At 44.0% G+C, this 18,888-nt stretch overlaps 4 protein-coding genes across 7 annotated transcripts; all 4 read left to right on the top strand.

The window, feature by feature from the left end:
* Nucleotides 1–4,650, top strand: bbc3 (BCL2 binding component 3). Of its 2 annotated transcripts, XM_077723448.1 has the most exons (4): nucleotides 1–268; nucleotides 630–861; nucleotides 2,658–2,827; nucleotides 3,666–4,650. In XM_077723448.1, exons 2-4 carry the CDS (start codon nucleotides 642–644, stop codon nucleotides 3,759–3,761), a joined length of 486 nt encoding a protein of 161 aa, XP_077579574.1. In that variant the 5' UTR covers nucleotides 1–268; nucleotides 630–641; the 3' UTR covers nucleotides 3,762–4,650. The 2 variants fall into 2 exon arrangements, with proteins under 2 accessions (XP_077579574.1, XP_077579575.1); XM_077723449.1 differs by lacking the exons at nucleotides 1–268; nucleotides 630–861 and adding an exon at nucleotides 1,871–2,076.
* Nucleotides 4,651–5,729: 1,079 nt separating this feature from the next.
* On the top strand, nucleotides 5,730–8,035 carry LOC144200316 (fructose-bisphosphate aldolase C-A-like). Its single transcript, XM_077722393.1, has 9 exons — nucleotides 5,730–5,809; nucleotides 5,971–6,103; nucleotides 6,228–6,439; nucleotides 6,511–6,565; nucleotides 6,626–6,786; nucleotides 6,902–6,985; nucleotides 7,042–7,216; nucleotides 7,327–7,526; nucleotides 7,744–8,035. Exons 2-9 carry the CDS (start codon nucleotides 5,992–5,994, stop codon nucleotides 7,834–7,836), a joined length of 1,092 nt encoding a protein of 363 aa, XP_077578519.1. The 5' UTR covers nucleotides 5,730–5,809; nucleotides 5,971–5,991; the 3' UTR covers nucleotides 7,837–8,035.
* A 122-nt stretch (nucleotides 8,036–8,157) lies between these two features.
* Nucleotides 8,158–11,010, top strand: LOC144200317 (serine/arginine-rich splicing factor 1A-like). 2 transcript variants are annotated; one of them, XR_013327087.1, is made up of 5 exons: nucleotides 8,158–8,549; nucleotides 8,888–9,069; nucleotides 9,415–9,587; nucleotides 9,723–10,324; nucleotides 10,583–11,010. XR_013327087.1 is itself a non-coding variant. In XM_077722394.1 (4 exons), the coding sequence occupies exons 1-4, from the start codon at nucleotides 8,362–8,364 to the stop codon at nucleotides 9,930–9,932; spliced, it is 753 nt and encodes a 250-aa protein (XP_077578520.1). In that variant the 5' UTR covers nucleotides 8,158–8,361; the 3' UTR covers nucleotides 9,933–11,010. The 2 variants fall into 2 exon arrangements, 1 of the variants encoding a protein (XP_077578520.1); XM_077722394.1 differs by having other exon boundaries at nucleotides 9,723–11,010.
* A 272-nt stretch (nucleotides 11,011–11,282) lies between these two features.
* dynll2a (dynein, light chain, LC8-type 2a) lies at nucleotides 11,283–13,769 on the top strand. Of its 2 annotated transcripts, none has more exons than XM_077723212.1 (4): nucleotides 11,283–11,373; nucleotides 11,499–11,533; nucleotides 11,852–12,035; nucleotides 12,560–13,769. In XM_077723212.1, the coding sequence occupies exons 3-4, from the start codon at nucleotides 11,904–11,906 to the stop codon at nucleotides 12,695–12,697; spliced, it is 270 nt and encodes an 89-aa protein (XP_077579338.1). In that variant the 5' UTR covers nucleotides 11,283–11,373; nucleotides 11,499–11,533; nucleotides 11,852–11,903; the 3' UTR covers nucleotides 12,698–13,769. The 2 variants fall into 2 exon arrangements, with proteins under 2 accessions (XP_077579338.1, XP_077579337.1); XM_077723211.1 differs by having other exon boundaries at nucleotides 11,291–11,373; nucleotides 11,455–11,533.
* The last annotated feature ends 5,119 nt before the right edge of the window (nucleotides 13,770–18,888 follow it).

The following is an 18,888-nucleotide window of genomic DNA, read 5'->3' as shown; positions in this document are numbered from 1 at the left end:
AGCCCCCCGGTCGGCGGCAAACAGTTGAAACAAACGAGGATCAGCAAAACATGTCGACAACTTTTCGGTAGCGAGCCAACGAGCGGACGTACAACTATTTCGCCATTTGGAGCCAGATATCATCGGGCGAGCTCGTTTAACATGAAGTAATATATTTTGGACGCTCTACGTGACACTTTTTTTCCTCGTAGCGGCCCACCTCCGTTGTGCCCGGCTTTGCGCCTGTCTACTCGAAGAGCAACTCTCCACGCAGGCACATTGCATACCGGTAAGACAAAATGGTGGACACGTAACTTTATTGCTCTCCAATCAATGACAAAACAAAGCTAGGCTTTTCATTAGCCATTTTCAATTAGCAAATGCGTTTCAACTCGCTTCGAGTTGTCACCACTTGAGACTATTGTTGTTATTTGAAGCCGAAGTTTGTTTACGGAGTAGTTGGAGTACACGACATTCTTAAAATTTGATGTATTTAAATAGTCGGGCGTGCGTTTTGTTTACAAACACTGCGGATTATGAAGGGTTGGTTGTACTGCCATCTGGCGGTGGAGGAGGGTATGGCATTTTACATAACGGACAGTAGTGTATCACTAGTGTAATGAAATATATCGTTTTATCCCTTTTTCTAGCTTTCTCCTAAAATGGCACGTGCAGAAGCAATTGAGAGCGTGAGTGAGGCTGCTGGAGGGGCAAGCGGCCCTCTGCCCCACCAACACCCAAGTGCTTGTTACTCCTTTTTGCACACCGTGCCCACCAATCACCAGCAGAACCAGGACCAGAACCACCAGGACGAACCCAATCTGCCAACGCCACCGCCTTCACTACCTGGCGTGCAGAGTGGCATCCTGGGAGAACAATCAGGTGAAGTATCACTTTTTATTTGGATTTTTGCTTCCTTCGCCACAACACAAATTTGGTCATGTCACATATTAAAATGATCGCAGTGAAAATGTGAAATATTAAGACTTTATTAGTGCTTAATAATTGTGGTCAACATGTGCAAAAACAGCCATAAGTGATGCATTGGAATGTGGAAATAGTCATAGTTTGAAAATGTAAATATCTAAGTTCGTAACTGGCGTGTGTTTAGGAAATTATAATGTAGACATGTAATGTTTAGTTCATAGTGGTTCAGGTGCAAAAATCCATCAAAGCTATAATGTTATATTCGGATAACTACTTATAAATATGACTTGTCAATTTGTGGTTTGCCTCCGAATTGGCATTTTTCCAAATGTAATGATATTGGACTCGGATTACATTAGATGAAATTACTTTCTGTTTTTATTCACAACTGCCAAACTATTCCTCAGAGTTAATTATTTATGTCGCATCCTTGTCGGTAAGTTGCTTGTAATGATACAAATGAAACTTTTATTCATAAAAACATGAAATGCCATAGTGGAATAATACTTAATGGGACTGTTGTTGTCCTAACCTTTAAATAATGGGAAAAAACTCGTATAACCCAGTTGCTAATTGTTAAACCACAATTTTTTTCATCTTTCGCACGTCATAAACCAAGGCTAATACTTATCAAGGTATAAATTGACGTACTTTTTGACGCAAGCAGCAGTCAAAAGCGCCCCGACCGGTTTTGGGCATAAATGACAGCATGACCACGTGCCGATGAGGGCATTAAAGTTGCCACGCGATTTGTATATTTAGCCATATTTGGTATGCAGTCACTCAAGTTCAAATGAGTGACTGATTTTTGTTGTTGCCATGTGGCTCAAATGGAAACTCGGGGAAAGTTTTGCACCTTTTAAAGAAGGCCGGGCGGGACTCGTAGGTGGGTCAGTTGCTTTTTTGGGATCCGCCCCTTGACTTCCCCCATCCCGCCTCCTTTCCCTAATGGCCCCTCCCCTCCCTGTCGCTGTCTGGTCTGCCGGGCGGGCATGTTGAGACTTGTCCCGCTTGCAGCCTGTGTTTCCTGTTGCTTGACACACTCCACCAAACAGATGATTAAATACACAAAATCATTGTCATTACCCTGACTATCTGTCACACAAAAAGTGTCAAATTAGCCCATTCAAGGACAATTGCTATCATCAATACAGTACTGTATAATGCAGGGTGAGTCACGTGTTACATTTCTCCATATGCTCATTTTGTGCTTTGCTTGGGTTTTTATTAAGATCAATAATGGCCAGAATAATGTTTAAAAACACTCAAGTTGCCCCAAAAAATAATAATAATTAGACTCATTATATTGTTATAGGTGTTTCAAATGGAAGAGCCAAAATCTGTATCTGGTCAATTAAGTGAATTTGTGTTTTGATTTGATGCTAACGGAAAATGTTTTTTTAGCTCATTTGTCTTTTTATCTCATTTGTTTATGAAACTATCCACATGTATTTGATAAGAGTATTTGTTATCTTTAAATCTGGTAGTTATTGTTCTATCACAGATTTTTTTTATTAATAGTTGTGGTGTAGCGGGTGGTTAGCATGTCGGCCGAACGGCTCTGAGGTCCTGGGTTCAAATCCAGGTCACTTCACCTGTGTGTTACTGCATATAATAGGGATAGATGTCCAATCTACTTGAATTTATGCATTAATTCATCTCTGCTTCCCATATTTTATGAATTTATGCCCGATTCTGCGACTCAATATACAACAAAAAAAAGCTAACTTTTGTTATTCTTTCCCACACAGACCAACGGCAAGGCCCCGAGGCGGCCGACAGGCGCGGCCCCTTACCGCCCGGGGACCGCTCGCTTCCAGGAGGCGGAGCCACGCTGGAATCCAGGCCCATCGACACCACCATTGTAGCCCACCAGCTGCGTGCCATCGGGGATGATTTTAACGCCGGCGTGCTGAGAGCGGTAAGTCATCTGAAAATTCATCGGGGGCGGAGCTTGGGCGGAGCCTGGGCGGAGCCTGGGCGGTGCGCTTAAAGATGAGCATCCCATCCCCAGTTGAAGTGAATCTATTATGGTGCATGACAGGCAATGAGGTCATTTTGCGTTACTTCCTTGTCATTTTAGCGCATTTATAGGTCATTTCCAGTCAAATTTCCTAAGAGTTAAGAGAGCAAATTTGAGTGCGGATACAAAATGGAGTGCTCAAACTCCATTCAAAAATCTAAATATTGGATTCCGTAGGCGCTGTAGCAATGAGCTACAAAGTAGAAAACAAAACAAATATTAAAAAAAAAAAAAAAGAGTGTGCCATATGTGCAGCAGCTTTAGAAGGAAAAAGGAAAATGAGTGTTTGGATAAGGAGGAAATGATTTGACATCTGGGCTATGCCCCTGTTGGGGTCCCAAAGGCAATATGCACAAACATTGCATCAGAATGAAAAGACATGTGCGAGCTAAGAGGAAATAGGACAGAACGGGGGCGGGGGCACGATGACATCACCGTGTGATGTGGCCACAGCCTAAACCGACGTGTTAGCCTAACTTGATTGGCCACGCCCACTCGCCTCGGCCTTGACCGTATAATCAATGAGCTCAGTTTACTCGGACCAAACGTTGACCTAATGTGCCGTCGTCTTCCTTATCTCCACCCGGCCTCCCTCTCGTCAACAAGCGCCCCGCCCCCTCTTGGGCCGCTCGATCCTCACACGCCGATGATGTCATCTTTGTTTGTCTTGGAGGCTCGGGTCGGGTTCTCCCCGCGCTTTATTGACGTGTGTGCCCTCCTCCTCCCCTCCCTTCAGCACGAAGCCCCCCACTTGCAAGATTGGATAGAGGCCGGCCGAGGCGTCCTCAATTTGGCGGCTCGTACCTTGAGCGCCCTCTACAGGCTGGCGTAGGATTCCCACTAGGCGCCTTTTGTTTGTTTTTTTGTTTTAACTGTGAAAGCGGAACCATTTGTGGACACAAGTTATGCTAAAGCTGATGGCTAAGCAGTTATGTTCAATGACCCCCCCTCCCCGTTACTTCATTAGACACACCCGGTGCCTTTGTACAGACAAATCACGCACACACACACAATGTTCGTACATCACACACATACACACATGTGCCCCCATAAACACACTGAGTGTAAATACGAGCCATCCAAAAATGAATTGTGTTACAATGATTTATAGAGAATAAATCCAGTGGATTTGAGATGTATTTGGAAGAACAAAAGGAAACCTTTGTTTAATTTGAGTCCCAACACAAGTATTTCAACATGCTTTAAAATGATTTGTTTGGGATGTAATTTATTTTGCCGTAGCGTATCTGTAGCTTTTTTGTTTTGTTTTTTTTGTTGTTGTCGTTTGCCTTTATTATGTTGTTTAATTTATTTTGTCTTCCGTACATTCCTGCTGAGAGAAACTAGGGATACGCCCGTGTTAGCCTTGCGGAAATAAAAAACAAAGAAGAAGAAGATTTCAAAAGTTACAAGAAGACGGACGGAAATGGAGGATTTATACAGAAGAAGAAGAAGAAGAAAATTCCGGATGACCCCAACCACTTCAAGGATTGGTCGCCAATGACGGCAATAAGACGGACGGTCATTGCCGTCAATGGCGGCCGTCAGTTCAAAAGATCTTGACGTACTTTTGTTCAAAGTGCACTTTTCTGTTTTGTGTTTTTTTTTTCACGTCGTTCATGATGTTTACCGTGACCGCTTTTGTTTTTTACTGTTGTAAAAAGACTTTCTGCTGGATTTTTCTACTTTGTTCTTTTATACAATAAAGTCCATTCGAGATAGTTTTGGCTTTGTCTTGTTTTCATTTATTTTTCTTTAAATTTAGGGCCAACTTGCAGATGACCCATTTGTATCCAGCGGGCCAATGAGGGCGGCCTCAATAGAAGCGCTAGATAAAGTCGGGTTATTACGGGCTTTTAATTGGCCTCCCGCTGGGACAAATGCGCATGTAATTGCTCTATTTGACACTCATCGGATCACTCTGGGGATTTCGCAATTAAATAGAAGTAAATGCTACTTTGCGGGTGACGTTGTTTCCAAATTTGTAGGTGCCAACTTAAACGAGGCATTCCCATTAGTATCCATACAATTTCAAATCAAATGGCATATACTGGACTTAGCCCACCTTAGTTTCTAAAGCTCTCTCGATTTCAGATGCGTTCTGGTCTGCGATGACAATAATTGTCTCGAAATATTGTCAGATGTAACAAATGATTGGATACATTTTCTGTGCCTTTAGACCACTATTACACCAAACACATTTATTTGTTATTTGTTTTGCCTTCACACAAATTTGAAATCACTCAAATACAAATTGATTTAAAACTTTTTTTTATCCTGAGTTCTCAATGAAAACCTTATAAGCCCCCTAAAACTAAAAACCCCTTTTCCTCCCCAACAATTTCTTTCATTATGGAGTTAGCCCACTTTAGTTGTGAGCGGCCCAACCCCCCCCCCCTTGTTTCTCCCCTTATTCTGATTTCAAATGAATGTTTTGTACAAAGTTTAAGCGCCCCGAGACTCTTTAAAAGCCCCGAAGGATCCAAAAAGTCCAGGACCCAATTAGCAGGAGGGTTGACCACGCCACCCGAGGGAATATTTCCGCTAATTGCACTCAAAATAGCAAAACCAGTATAGCACGTTGGCTAAAAATGGGTTAGCTTTGGCGTCGCTAAACCCGGACCGATTCCCAAATGCTACATTTGACACGATAGTTGGTCATTTATTTCATTTTTTCATTGGATTTTATTCGCCGAGAGCTGGCGGATAAGGCTGGATTTTCTACGTTATTGTTATGATTGAAAAAGATGCTGTTATGCCCTTGTATGGTGTAGGAGGCGGGGTGTGTCAGCCCCGCCCACAGCCCGGGACGCTGTGAAAAGGACGGCGCCGTCGTTCGTCGTGCCAGAACCAATCGAGACAGCCTTCGCTTTCTATCAGGTAAAAAAAAAATGATAGATGAATGTTGTTATTGTTTGCATTTGTCCTTTTCCTCATTTATTCCTAGGGTTTGATTATAAATGAAATTAATCATTAGTCCGTTTTAGACATTTTGTCATTTTGAAACGACCATTCAATCTGAGAGACGCCCTCTTTTGAAGGTGGCTTCGCACTTCCCCGCCATGACGCACCAATTCTCCGCCCTGTCCGAGGCCCAGAAGAAGGAACTCCACGAGACGGCCATGCGCATCACCTCGCCGGGGAAGGGAGTCCTGGCCGCCGACGAGTCCGTGGGTAGGGAGGTCTTCCTACTTGTAATCAATCCCCGTCTGTCTATTTAAACCGCGTGAGTCATTGTCGGATCGTCAACTTTGCTTACTTCATGGCAAGTTACCACGCCGGTTTGTGTGTCTGGCAGGCAGCATGGCCAAGCGCCTGGCCCAGGTGGGCGTGGAGAACACGGAGGAGAACCGCCGTCAGTTCCGCCAAATCCTCTTCGGCGCCGACGAGCGCATCAACGCCTGCATCGGCGGCGTTATTTTCTTCCACGAGACGCTCTACCAGCACTCGGACGCCGGGGTCAGCTTCGTCAAGATGATCCGGGACCGGGGCGTCCTGGTCGGCGTCAAGGTACGCTCCTTTTGGGGGGCGCCGTCGCAAAAAAAAAAAATCAAGCCCACCCTCGTTCTTTGGTCGCTCAGGTGGACAAAGGCGTGGTTCCTTTAGCCGGAACCTGCGGAGAAACCACCACCCAAGGTGAGTTCCGGACGCCCGACCGACCGGTTGTCCGCGTTCCGACGTCTCCGCTTGCCGCAGGATTGGACGGCTTGTCGGACCGCTGCGCCCAGTACAAAAAAGACGGCGCCTCCTTCGCCAAGTGGCGCTGCGTGATGAAGATTAGCGAGGCCAACCCGTCCAAGCTCGCCATCCGGGAGAACGCCAACGTCCTGGCGCGTTATTCCAGCATCTGCCAGCAGGTGAGCGGACTCGGAGAAAGGGTTACCGACCATTTGAAGGCCATTTTAGGGGTGTGGCTTATACGCGGGGGCAGCTAATAGTGTTGACGTGACCCCGCCGGGGCGTTTTCTCCAGCAAGGCCTGGTGCCCATCATCGAACCCGAGCTCTTGCCGGATGGAGATCACGACCTGAAACGGTGCCAATATGTCACAGAAAAGGTGAGTGACCAATCTCGCCCGTCCGTCCCACAAAGTCACATGACGTCACCGTCCAGGTGCTGACGGCCGTTTACCAAGCCATGTCGGAGCACCACGTGTACCTGGAAGGGACCCTGCTCAAACCCAACATGGTCACCCCGGGCCACGCCTGCAGCAAAAAGTACAGCCCAGAGGATGTCGCCATGGCGACACTCACCGCCTTGCGTCGAACCGTTCCTCCAGCGGTAGCAGGTAAGTGAAGGAGGACGCTTGCTGCTAAACCATATTTTGGCTCTCAGACACATGACACTGGTACTTTTGACGAGGCGTCTGTCTGATAAAGATGTGACCTTCCCGGATAGGCATAGCTTTCCTCTCCGGCGGCCAGAGCGAAGAAGAGGCGTCCGTTCACCTGAACGCCATCAACAACTGCCCCCTGGCCAAACCCTGGACCCTCACCTTTTCCTTCGGCCGCGCCCTGCAGGCCTCGGCGCTGCGGGCCTGGCGGGGACACAAGGAGAACGAGAAGGCCGCTACAGAGCAGTTCGTCAAGAGGGCTGAGGTTAGAAAAGATAAAGTAGTCGCATCAAACGATTAACATTCTTCTTTTCACAAGAGAAAATATAATAAATGAGAAGCAACGTCTCAACCAAATTCAGTCGGTGTTTTTGCTGCCCTCTGCGGGTTGACAGTTCACGTACACCCAGAAAAATCAATTGACAAAAAAAATAACATTTAAGTGAACTTAATGCTTATGATTTTGTGTTTTTTTGTTACAGATTAACAGTATGGCGTCTCGGGGAAAGTACAAGGCGGCCGACAATTACGCCGATTCTGCGCACGGCGTCTACGGATCCTGTTACTCCTTTTAAATGCAGTGAAACTCCATCAACATACAAAAAAAGGATGTTGTTAACACGTTAACTAGCTGGTTGCATATGCATCTTATAAAGAATTAGTCATCTTATTTGAAAACATTATTCATCATATTGCATAACTCGCTTACTACATGTCTGTGCTCGTATTGTTTACAAGACTTCGTTCTTAATAAAAGTGTTCACATTAAACCACTCTTGTGCTATTGTTCTCTAGTTTGTTGTCCTTCAAAGTGACCAACGTTAGTATTTGGGGGGTGGGTTGGTCACGGACTAATTACTTACGCGGATGTGGTTACATTTTCTCACGCCTGGGACCACGCCGGAAGTTTCGTCATTGGCGGAGGGAAACGGGAAGGCTCGGCGGTAAGAAGGGAACGCGTCCCCAACCGCAAACCAAACAACGAAGTGCACGACAAACTCTTGCTGTTTCCACACTTTTCGGGGAATTCTCCGCTCCGACTAAGGTCTTATTGGAATTATTTGAATTATTTTTAATCGACCGGTACAGTACGAGCGGCAATGTCTGGGGTTGTAAGAGGCCCTGCGGGAAACAACGCCTGCCGAATCTACGTGGGCAACCTACCGCCTGATATCCGCACCAAAGACGTGGAAGAAGTCTTCTACAAGTACGGTGCAATTCGGGACATCGACCTAAAAAACCGCAGAGGAGGGCCCCCTTTCGCTTTTATTGAATTCGAAGACCCAAGGTAAGCCACCACTGCCACATTGGTTAAGCTAATTGCAGGCTGTGGGCAGCCATTTTGTGGCTAACTGCTAACGGACTGCACCGGTGTACATTTTTATTTGCATCGTTTAACATTTGCTCAGGCCAATACTTGCAAAATTGACAGTTATCTTTTAAAAGGCAATAAAGCTGCCATCTTGAATCCCGTCATTGTTATAAAATTTACAGCAATAATATACACCCGAGTTTCTGACTAAAATGTATGTAGTCTCATAGACAGCACAACAATTTCCCCCCGGAGTCATTTAAACTTAACCCCGAAAAAGCTCAAAGTGGCTCATCTCTGGATTTCCTTGCCAGGGACGCCGGCGATGCGGTCTACGGGCGCGACGGTTACGACTACGACGGTTACCGGCTGCGCGTGGAGTTCCCCAGGAGCGGCAGGGGTACCAGAGGCAGCAGCGCCGGCCCTACCGGCGGATCCAACAGGGGTCGCTACGGTCCCCCGTCCAGACGATCCGAGTACAGAGTGGTTGTATCCGGTAAGACCTCAGCTGACATTAACTTGCTTGGTGCACTTTCCTATTTTCAATGTCTCCACAATCTGAAACTTGTTTTCAAAGTGTCGCTTTGATGAGTGTTTGGGTTTGAGATGCAAAGTATGGCCTTTGAAGTGTTGGCCCACTTGAGCAACGCACACACGCACTCTATTTTCAGGCCAAACCGCTTTGAAGCTATAAAAAGCACGGCGTGTTTTGTTGCTCGGGCAGATAGAGAAAAGACATTGCAGTCTTCCCTCCATCATTCCGGATTCACTTTTTTTGGATTTATTGTAAGATGGCCACACTGCTTCAACTCACTGCCATTTTGTTTTTTGTGGCGTTCAGGGCTCCCTCAGAGCGGAAGTTGGCAGGACCTGAAGGACCACATGCGCGAGGCGGGCGACGTGTGCTACGCCGACGTGTACCGGGACGGCACGGGCGTTGTAGAGTTTGTGCGCAAGGAAGACATGACCTATGCTGTCCGAAAGCTGGACAACACCAAGTTCCGCTCGCACGAGGTATGTTGTTAAACCTTCTCCTTCTCCTCTGTGGATTTTATGTGCTAGGTGAGTACCCCGCCCGCTTCGTCCCCAAACCACTTGGGCGCCGCTGCCCTTCCTCCTACAATGTGCAGTTGTGTTGTGTGCCGCCAGGGAGAGACGTCGTACGTTCGCGTGAAATTAGACGGCGGCCCCCGCAGCCCCAGTTACGGACGGTCCCGCTCGCGCAGCCGCGGCAGTCGGAGCCGAAGTCGCAGCCGCACCCCCAGCAGGAGCCGGAGCCACTCTCGGGAACGCGGGCGGCCCTCCCCGCGCTACTCACCGCGACACAGCGGCGGCTCCCGATCGCGCTCGCGCTCTTAGGGAAGCCCCCGTGGCGTTGCTCAAACTCCTCACCCCCCGCCCCTTTCGCTTACCCCGCCCTCTGATGTAACTAGGGTTGCTACAATTTCGCAACCCTAGGAGTGAACTCCTAACCCTGTTTTTATTTGTCCTTGTGTTAAAAGTTGATATGTAGTTGTACACTTTTCCTCCTCACTTCCCCCTCCAAAACAAGGCATTGTTTTGCAAATTGAATAAGGAAGAAATATTGGACAAACACCAAGCCAAAGCAGCAACGCTTTAACTGTATTTTACCTTGTGTCTTCCTTTAGACTTCAGAAGCCAAGGATTAAAGTGATTTGGAATAAAAAGCCACTGTGGTGGAGCACATTTCATTTGTATGGTCAGGAATAGGACGTCAAATGGAGGCCATGGTATGATTCACGTTCCGTCAAGTCATTGCTTTCTTTGTCGTGCATGTCATTTATTTGGCCTGCCACACACACAAACACACACCAAAATGTTGTCATAGAAATGTACTTGATGACGTATGTGTAAAAAAAAAAAAGTCATGTTAGGGATTGTTTTTGCCGCCTCTTACTGGCTTCTTTTTTTTTTTTTTTAATTTCCCCCCAATTTTTGTACCTTCTGTTCTAACGGTCTGCCTCTGATTTTCTTCCTGGTATTTCAAGGTTTTGATTGGAGAGAAGTGGCTCAGTGGATCGCAATCCTTTGGAGCTGGATCCATTATTAGGAAAGGGATTATAGGCAAGGATGGATGCTCGGGAACCGGATCAGTTTTCCAGGATTTCCCAACAAAATTTTCACAACTAATAATTGGGCGGACGTCCCGGAGCAACTTTTTTATTTTTTCCACCCCTCTTTTTTTTAAGTAGCCCGCCACCTGCCAATGTTAAGATTTTCAGTGATAATGGCGAGAAAAACAGAGGACCAGGAAGTTGGATCAAAGGATGGAATCGTAGATGCCTGGTATGAGGGAATCAAAATTTGGGGAGGCTTTCATAGGGGTGGTTGGGGCGACTAGTTTGAATGTTGATTTGCTTGCTCTAACCTTTTTTTATCCCCTTCTAGCATTTTCAATAAATACACCATGAAAACATTTGCTGTGCCAATGTTGTCAATTCACCCCCCAAAAAACTAGCTTGCTGTTAAATAGCTAAACAAGGTATGGGGCTATGTGTAGAATATCTAATAATGTGACAGAAATATTCCAAGAAATTACAATGAAATCATTTATCTACATTAATTATATCAAAATGAAGTCATTTTTCGTTAGTGACTGCTTTTGTAGTACACCACAGTCTTGACGTCACTGGAGAGTGTTGCATTGTGGGAGGAAATAAGATGCCGGCACAGAGGGGCTGCTGAAAACCGCCTGCGCAGTCCAATAGACGATGATTGACCAATAGGAAGACGAAGCCCTGCAAAGAGGGCGGAGCTGAGCATCTGCGTAAGCGAGAAGGTAGTGTAAACGTACCTTTCTACAACAAGCTCGTTGTGGTTAAAGAATAATTTAAATAAAAAAGATAATTGTGTTTGAAAGACTACGCTGTTTGACAAACTTGTGCCCTCCGCCCGAATACGCAGTTGGGACGCTTCATTTATCTCACCTCGAACGTAAGGTAAGCTCGTGTTTTATTTAGTGGCAGCATTCCGTCGAATATTAAATTCGGCGTTATACCTAAAATGGCACGCGTGGCTCCAAAATGTGTCAAAACGGCGACATGAAATGTATTTCTCTTTCGACTTGATTTAGCCAAGTCATTTCACTCCGCCGATATCAAGTTTCACAAAGTGGTGTTTGTGACGCGTTGGAAAATAAGTTGATAAACAAGAAGGACTGAATGTAGGCTTCGTAATTAGCCCAGCTTGTGCTTCCACGCCTGTCCTCTCCTTTGACGGCTCTTTTGCTCTCCCTGTCATTCTTCCTCGCCACCCAGGCTTCATCCCTCTGCCTCCAGCTCTTCTTCTTCTTCCTCCTCGCTCGCCGTCATGACTGACAGGAAAGCCGTCATCAAGAACGCGGACATGTCCGAGGACATGCAGCAAGACGCCGTGGACTGCGCCACGCAGGCCATGGAGAAGTATAACATCGAAAAGGACATCGCTGCCTACATCAAAAAGGTCACACAAAGCAACTATCCCATTCTCACCGATTTTGCCTCATTTAAATATCACATTTACACATCTCATCAGGTTTTGTGACCCCCCTTTCCTTGTGGTATTAACCACCGAGACGTGCACAAATAACCCTTAATCATTTTTCTGCTTTCAAATAGTTTCCATCAAATAGTTTTCATTTTGTCTACACTAGTTAAAACACTTGCTTCGGCAAAAAGGAAGCGAACACTGCACCTGAATTTCAAAATAATGGAATGTTTTGACAGTGTGTGAAACGTATGTAGAACGCGACGTCGCGTTTCCAAATGACGTCATGGCAAGTTAAAACGGCGGGCCTAAAACGAAAACATAACATTTCAACTTTAAATCTAAATTAGATAGGAAAAATGTTTTTTTGTTTCGTACTTTTGATCCAAAATGTTTATGTAGTAGTTTGGCAAAGACTGGCGTGGAAAAATACAGAAGATGTATTGTATTTGGCAGCTTTTTATTTCAATGTTGACATGAACCTATTTTTTTCCCCCCAGGAATTTGACAAAAAATACAACCCCACCTGGCACTGCATCGTGGGTCGGAACTTCGGCAGCTACGTGACTCACGAGACCAAACATTTCATCTACTTCTACTTGGGCCAAGTGGCCATCTTGCTTTTCAAGTCTGGCTGAGGCCAATTGTTCTTTCTCTCTTTGTGCTTTGGCTCCTCCAAGCTCTCGTGCATCACGTACTCTTAAAAATAACGACCACTTAACGTAACGATGCAGCACTGCATGGGTGACCGCTCTTCTTTCCTACGCCCGTTCGCGTAAGACGACTTCTCTGCGCTCGCCGTTTCGATGCCACTCTTACTTTTAGTTCGGTAAATGTTGTTCAAATGGGAGTTGGTCAATTGAGTGGAGGCTCCAAATTGTTATTCAAAAAGTGGAAAGTCATCGTAAGGGGAGGTGCTTAAATTTGCTCCAACTTTTGCTATTATTTTCTTTCCGCGTTGTTGCGTTATGTCGATGCTGCTTTTCGTATTTGTCGTAAGATTTATGCGCGTCTCGATGACGGTAATCTGTCGGAATTTTCCCTTTTCCTTCTTTAAAATTTGACGACTGGAATCAGTAATATTCATTTAATTAAAAAAATAATTGTATCCGACAATCAAAACTTTTTTTCCCAATGCCACGCGATAAAAAGTTGCAATTTTTCCCTCTAACTTTTCCGGCCTGTGCAAAAATGTCAGCACATCAATAGCGTAAATTTATTTTATGAAAAAACTCATAAGACTTTTTCCACAAGCACGCTTCTGTTATCCTTCATCGCTACGCTAACTCGATATGCTAACGAAAGACAAGTTTCCATTGTAAAATTTGGCTGCTAGTAACGTCAGGCTAGCTAACGTCGGTGTGTTCTAACGCCATTCTGCTTTTTTTTGTCGTTTTTTTACTCCCATTTCCCGTCCGCTGCCAACCAAGTCTAAGTTTCAACTGATTAGTATTCTTTTTGAACTCCTTGCTGCCGTTGACGGGAGAGTAGACGTCCAAACTATTTTGACAGTCAAAAATGGATTGGAGGTCTACTGCAGGCAATGGCAATGAGTTTGAAGGGATTTCTTCCCTTTCTAAATGGATGGCATGTTGTTGAAAATGTTGTTTAGAAGGCCTCTGGCTTGAGAATAATGGCACATTATTTACAACTGTTGCTAAAAAAACCAAAATGTGGGAAAAATGAAGAATAAAGAATCATTGTTGACTATTCAAGCGACCTTTTGATATTTTGTTTGCTTTGAAAGCTGTTGATCACAAACACGGTAAGTTGAAATGTCAAAATTATCATTTCCATTATAATATTCCATCCAAAGCATGACTAATGAGTCGTGGGGAGGGTCAAGGTGGGACACTTTGCCCACCCGTGTGGTTTGTAAATGTCACAAATTGCATCGTTGGCCTCAATTTGTTTCTTTGCTGCAGGTAACAAGTCTGTATTTTAAATTTGGTGATGATCATGTGATATTTAATGGGAAAAAACTAATGAACTGGCTTTGTTGGGAAAAAATACAATAGAAATTCTAAATACCTTTAATGTCATTTATAAATATGTATGCTCTAATTTTTAAAATGTTTATTTAGTCAAGAAATAAGACTTCAATTCTCACAAATTATTTTATGATACTATTAGTATACAACAAGATATTGCTTCTCACAAATTGATGAATCATTTTTGTTATTGTTCTAGTGCTAAATCACCACAAGAGGGCAATCATGCTCCCTGCTATTTGAAAGGTTAGTTAAGAAAAAAACTTTAGAGGCTTAATCATATCTAAATGCTTAACTAATGGAATGATTGATGCAATACACAAACTGTAAACATTCAAGGCCAGTTCTGATTGGACAACAATGCTGCCACATGTGAGTAAAACGTTCATTAGTTCCATTTTTAAACTGAAGAATTATTTCTCCTTTTTTCAAAATATCCTAAATAATGCCCTTTATTTTTCCGATCCATCCAGTGTATTTGCAACCAAGTGTTTTTTAAGACCCATTGGAACTGCTGCCAAAGCCTATCAAATGTATGGCAGACACTCTCAGTCAACAATTCATAAGGCAAGTGACATTTTGCTAATTCAAACGTCATTAGAATTTAACCCCATAACTTTTGAGTTGGCATGTAAGCATAAAATTGTAGCACACATTTGAAATGGCCAAGATCAAGGTATTGCTCAGCAATGAAATGAAAAATAGGCCTAAACCAAAACCAATTGACTTGGTGGTGGACATCTCAATCTATGTATCATTAATTTGCAAACTTATTGTTGTCTGTAGGGTCCAAGTTAGCCAGTCAAGTTTTCTATCATAGCCATATAGCCATATCGTGTTTGAGTTTTTCACATAGAAATAAAAATAGGCGCATTAGCACGATTGTGTGTCCGGCTAACCCTTTTTTGTCCTTGTGTGTAGGACGCCCAGTCGGCGGGGGCGAGCCAAGCTCCATAAACGACGGCCCCCCTCCCTCCCCAGCGGGTTTGCCTGGCCGCACCGTGGAGCAAATGTGCGCGGTGCTCAGTCACCCCCTGCAGTTTGGTTCAGGTGCGTTATCACTCACATGCCATTAGGCCATTAATGGGACGGACGGCGTTCCTTCACCACACTCGAGATCAAGTGACAAAAAGAGAAATGAAAAGTCCCCGTCGTTCCCAAGTGGATTTCCACCAATGGGCGATAGGTCGCCAGGTCGAAGCCCGATGGTGTCGTAAAGCTTTATGGCCTTATTGCACAAGATCACACGCAAGCTAGCCGCCGCGCGATAGGACAGCTAAGATAAGCGCCGTCGTCCAAAATGACACATTTGGGTCGTTAATTCAAATCGGAAGCTGCAAATTTGCCATCTCGTTTGGGAAAAATGAGCTCAAATCGATGGGTTTTTAGCATTTGCGTTAGTACAAAATCATGTGATTACGATAAGGCCGCCACCGTTTTTGATGCGACGGGGTGACGAGGCCACGCTCCATAAAGGTTTGGGCGTAGATAACAAAGCAGTCTTATTGTTTGACTTGGGGACACCCGCTTGCTCTCCTTTCCTTGACTTATACAAATGACGGCTAGAGGGAGGGAAAAAAAATAATATATGTGATCCAATGGAATGGAATGGAATGTTCAGATATGTATGTAGCATGCCGTCCTATCAAGGCTAGCCATAAAATGATGGCGGTCTCATGAAAGGAAATTGAAATGAAAAGCTAAAGTATCAAATCCCTCTATTTGTAATTGAATTGTAGCCTTGTATTTCTTTGTGAGTCCAGCAAAAGAATGCAATGTGCTCACAGGTGTTATCAGACAGGTGAGCCATTGCCCCGAGAGTGCCGTAAAAGTCACTATTTTCTTCTTTTATTTGATTGCTTTTCAGTGTGTCCCTGACTGGAGTCAAGGTTTCTTCCAAAGGACACCAGACTGTTTCTACGCGGCGAGCCCGAGGGTCACCGAGGGGTAAGTCCCACACTCACTGACTGGCTGGCTAGCTAGCACAGGTAGCGAGCGCTCAGCCATTCCAAATCTACAAACTAGATGTGCATGATTGGCCGCGGCTAAGCTGCCTAATGGCCCCCAATTATAGTTTCTCTGTCCTCCACAAAGCAGCCAGTCTTGCGTAACCCCCGTCCGTCCCCACGTCCAATAAGTCCTTCCTATCAACCCATAGCAACAAATGACAGGTTAAGAAAAAGACACCACAGTATTGTGTAAATAAAACAATAATAATAATAATAAAAATCTGACCCTGAGGCCTGTTTGATTTAGTGACATAAAATGTCCCCACACAAAAGAAGCCACGCCCACAATTGCTCAATTTGTTGTGTCCTTCAAGAATAACCTTGTCTTTGCTAATAAGTTTGAAAAATTCAGCCCCTGGGGCAGGCCTGTTTGATTTAATGACGTAAAATTTGGTAAACATCTCGAGTAGACCCACAAAAAAGTCTCTAAAAGCCATAGCAACAATTGCCCAGAAAGTAAGCCATTTGCTATTTCCTTGTGTCCTTCAAATATGACCTTCTCATTGCTAACACATTTTTAAAAAATTCAAATAAATTGGCAGATAAAACGTGACATTATCGAAAAGCCTTATACGTTTCTTACCGTAAAGTCCATTTATACAAAGTAATTTCATGAAAAATGTTGGAAAGTAGTGGCCGATGATTGTGGGAACGTAGGGTCAAAGGTCAAACTGATGTTTTGCCGTTCAACTTTGGAGGGACTTTTTTTTTCCATCTGGTTGCATCGTGTGTGTGTGTGTGGGGGGGGGGGGGGTTGCTTAATGTTCTGGTGGGCCATTGAGAGATGTGCATGTGAATTCATTTTCGGGATGAGCAGAGAAGCGTGGAGACTCGTGGACAGAGTCCACTGGAGGAAAGGTAGTCAGCTTGATGGATGATCCTATTGCTAGTGGTGGTGGTGGTGGGGGGGGGGGGGGGGGGGGGTTAGGGGGTGACGTTGTCCACCTGATTTTAACACACACCACCAATTGCCTTTTTTAAGATATAGACATTGGTGTATCTAGAATACGTAAACCACACAGCAATGTCTCGATTTTTTTTAATTACAAAATATATCTTTTATCTCTAAATATATTTTTTACATAAATGTATGTAAGATTAAAGATTAACAACCACTTGACTAGATTAGAGCGATGAGAGCGCAGAACGTGAGGAGGACGGACAGACGGACGGATGGATGGGTGGGTGGGCGGAGCTTGAAAGCATCTCGCCGGGACCAGACCCATGTCTCGGTCCACCGAGTGTGAAGCCGTTTGTCTTCGCTGGTGAAATAATAGATAACCGGCGCTTGTACATTAGGTGGCGCCGTGCCAGGATCTTCATCGTCCCGTCGCCACCTCCAATAAACACGCTAAAAAAATACCCCAAAAATCGATGGACGAGGACTAAAGTTCACGTCTTCCATTTTAGGATCAAATTCAAATGAAGAGTAAGTATAGATGAACATTAAATTTCGTGTGAGCGAGCATCGATCTGCAAATGGAAATGTGGCGATTCCTCCTCCGCCAAGTTACATATTAACTGTTGGCGCAGAACAAGAAAAGAAGGAAATGAAATTTAAAAAAAAATGAAAGAGTGGGTTAGGCTACTACTTGAGATAACCTGCTACCGCGTCTTTCTTGTCAAACCAACGGCTGACACAAACAATAATCTCCGCGCTAAAGGTCGACACACGGCTACCGTCCGCCGTCTTTTCTTTTTTTCTGCCTATCGGACACTTTACGGTGCAAAATAAAACTCCAAGCTCTACTCGTAAAAGGCCCAGAAATATCTCGTTCTTTTGTTGCTAGGCGAAAAGTAGAATTTAAGAGTATTTTTTGGGGGGGGGGACAAGAATATATTTTAAAAAGTTTTGCAAATAAAAAGTCAGCGATAATAGGCAAGACTTAGACCTAAACTCTTTTTTTTTCTTTTGGAGAAAGGTCGTCGCCTCCTCATTAATGCAGCGGCACGCACGCGCCACATTAGCATCAAGCTAGCTAGCCGCCCGCCACGGATGGAATGTTCTGGACAAACATTGCGAGCTAAAAAGAAATATGGCGACATCAGACAATAATGCTCCGTCATTTCTTTAGAATGTTAATCACAACAATAAATAAATGTTTAATAAATAAGTAATGAAAAAACAGTTATGACTCGCTTTAATCATATAAACACATTGTCATAACCTATTATTACAATAGTAACGTCATAGAATGTCCTATATTTTAAAACGTATGTAGTCCACAAATTAATACTGATCATCTATTTAAAAAAAATATGATAAAAGTATTTAAAATATGCAGTCATGGTTAAAAATAGCAAATCTTATAAAAATGGTAACATCCCTAAACATTATATTAATGACCACAATTATAGCACAATCTAAAATACTATTTTAGAAATATATTTTCAAACTGATAAAAAAATAACCTAAATGAATGACTTATCTAATCGTCTTTGCAAAAAAAAAAGTATTTAAAAAAATTTTGTCTTCTGACTCATAAACTGTTTGAGTAGTTCCGGTAAAGTCCACTGGAGGGTGCAAAAGAGTCGAGCCTCCCCCTCAACAAAAACAAAAGATCATTGTAGTACATGTTGTACTGTTCTCTACTGTGCCCTATTTCGCAAATACACCACGATATGCAAAGTGTAAATTTACGACAGCTTCAGCTGCTCTATGCCAATCTCAATAGATAACGAATAGTCACTTTTTTCAACTATTACAATATATAGCTTTATTCTAGTGGTTCTTTTTTTTTTAACCTTGCTTTATTTCATTATCCCAAACTATGAACCACTAGTCCATTGACTCATTCTCTTTTCATGGTTGTGATTCATATACTTCAA

The sequence above is a fragment of the Stigmatopora nigra genome, chromosome 8, assembly GCF_051989575.1.
Source record: "Stigmatopora nigra isolate UIUO_SnigA chromosome 8, RoL_Snig_1.1, whole genome shotgun sequence".
In the NCBI taxonomy this organism is placed as follows: Eukaryota; Metazoa; Chordata; class Actinopteri; order Syngnathiformes; family Syngnathidae; genus Stigmatopora; species Stigmatopora nigra.
The sequence above is the reverse complement of the archived record's forward strand: the minus strand, read 5'-3'. Positions and strand labels throughout refer to the sequence as shown.

Coding starts and splice junctions, on each gene's coding strand:
- LOC144200317 (XM_077722394.1), top strand. CDS start 8,362: ATGTCTGGGGTTGTAAGAGGCCCTGCGGGAAACAACGCCTGCCGAATC. Junction 8,550..8,887: donor ATTGAATTCGAAGACCCAAG/GTAAGCCACCAC, acceptor TTTCCTTGCCAG/GGACGCCGGCGATGCGGTCT. Junction 9,588..9,722: donor CCAAGTTCCGCTCGCACGAG/GTATGTTGTTAA, acceptor GTGTGCCGCCAG/GGAGAGACGTCGTACGTTCG.
- dynll2a (XM_077723212.1), top strand. CDS start 11,904: ATGACTGACAGGAAAGCCGTCATCAAGAACGCGGACATGTCCGAGGAC. Junction 12,036..12,559: donor TCGCTGCCTACATCAAAAAG/GTCACACAAAGC, acceptor TTTTCCCCCCAG/GAATTTGACAAAAAATACAA.
- LOC144200316 (XM_077722393.1), top strand. CDS start 5,992: ATGACGCACCAATTCTCCGCCCTGTCCGAGGCCCAGAAGAAGGAACTC. Junction 6,104..6,227: donor GGCCGCCGACGAGTCCGTGG/GTAGGGAGGTCT, acceptor TGTGTCTGGCAG/GCAGCATGGCCAAGCGCCTG. Junction 7,527..7,743: donor AGTTCGTCAAGAGGGCTGAG/GTTAGAAAAGAT, acceptor TTTTTGTTACAG/ATTAACAGTATGGCGTCTCG.
- bbc3 (XM_077723448.1), top strand. CDS start 642: ATGGCACGTGCAGAAGCAATTGAGAGCGTGAGTGAGGCTGCTGGAGGG. Junction 862..2,657: donor CATCCTGGGAGAACAATCAG/GTGAAGTATCAC, acceptor TTTCCCACACAG/ACCAACGGCAAGGCCCCGAG. Junction 2,828..3,665: donor ACGCCGGCGTGCTGAGAGCG/GTAAGTCATCTG, acceptor CCCTCCCTTCAG/CACGAAGCCCCCCACTTGCA.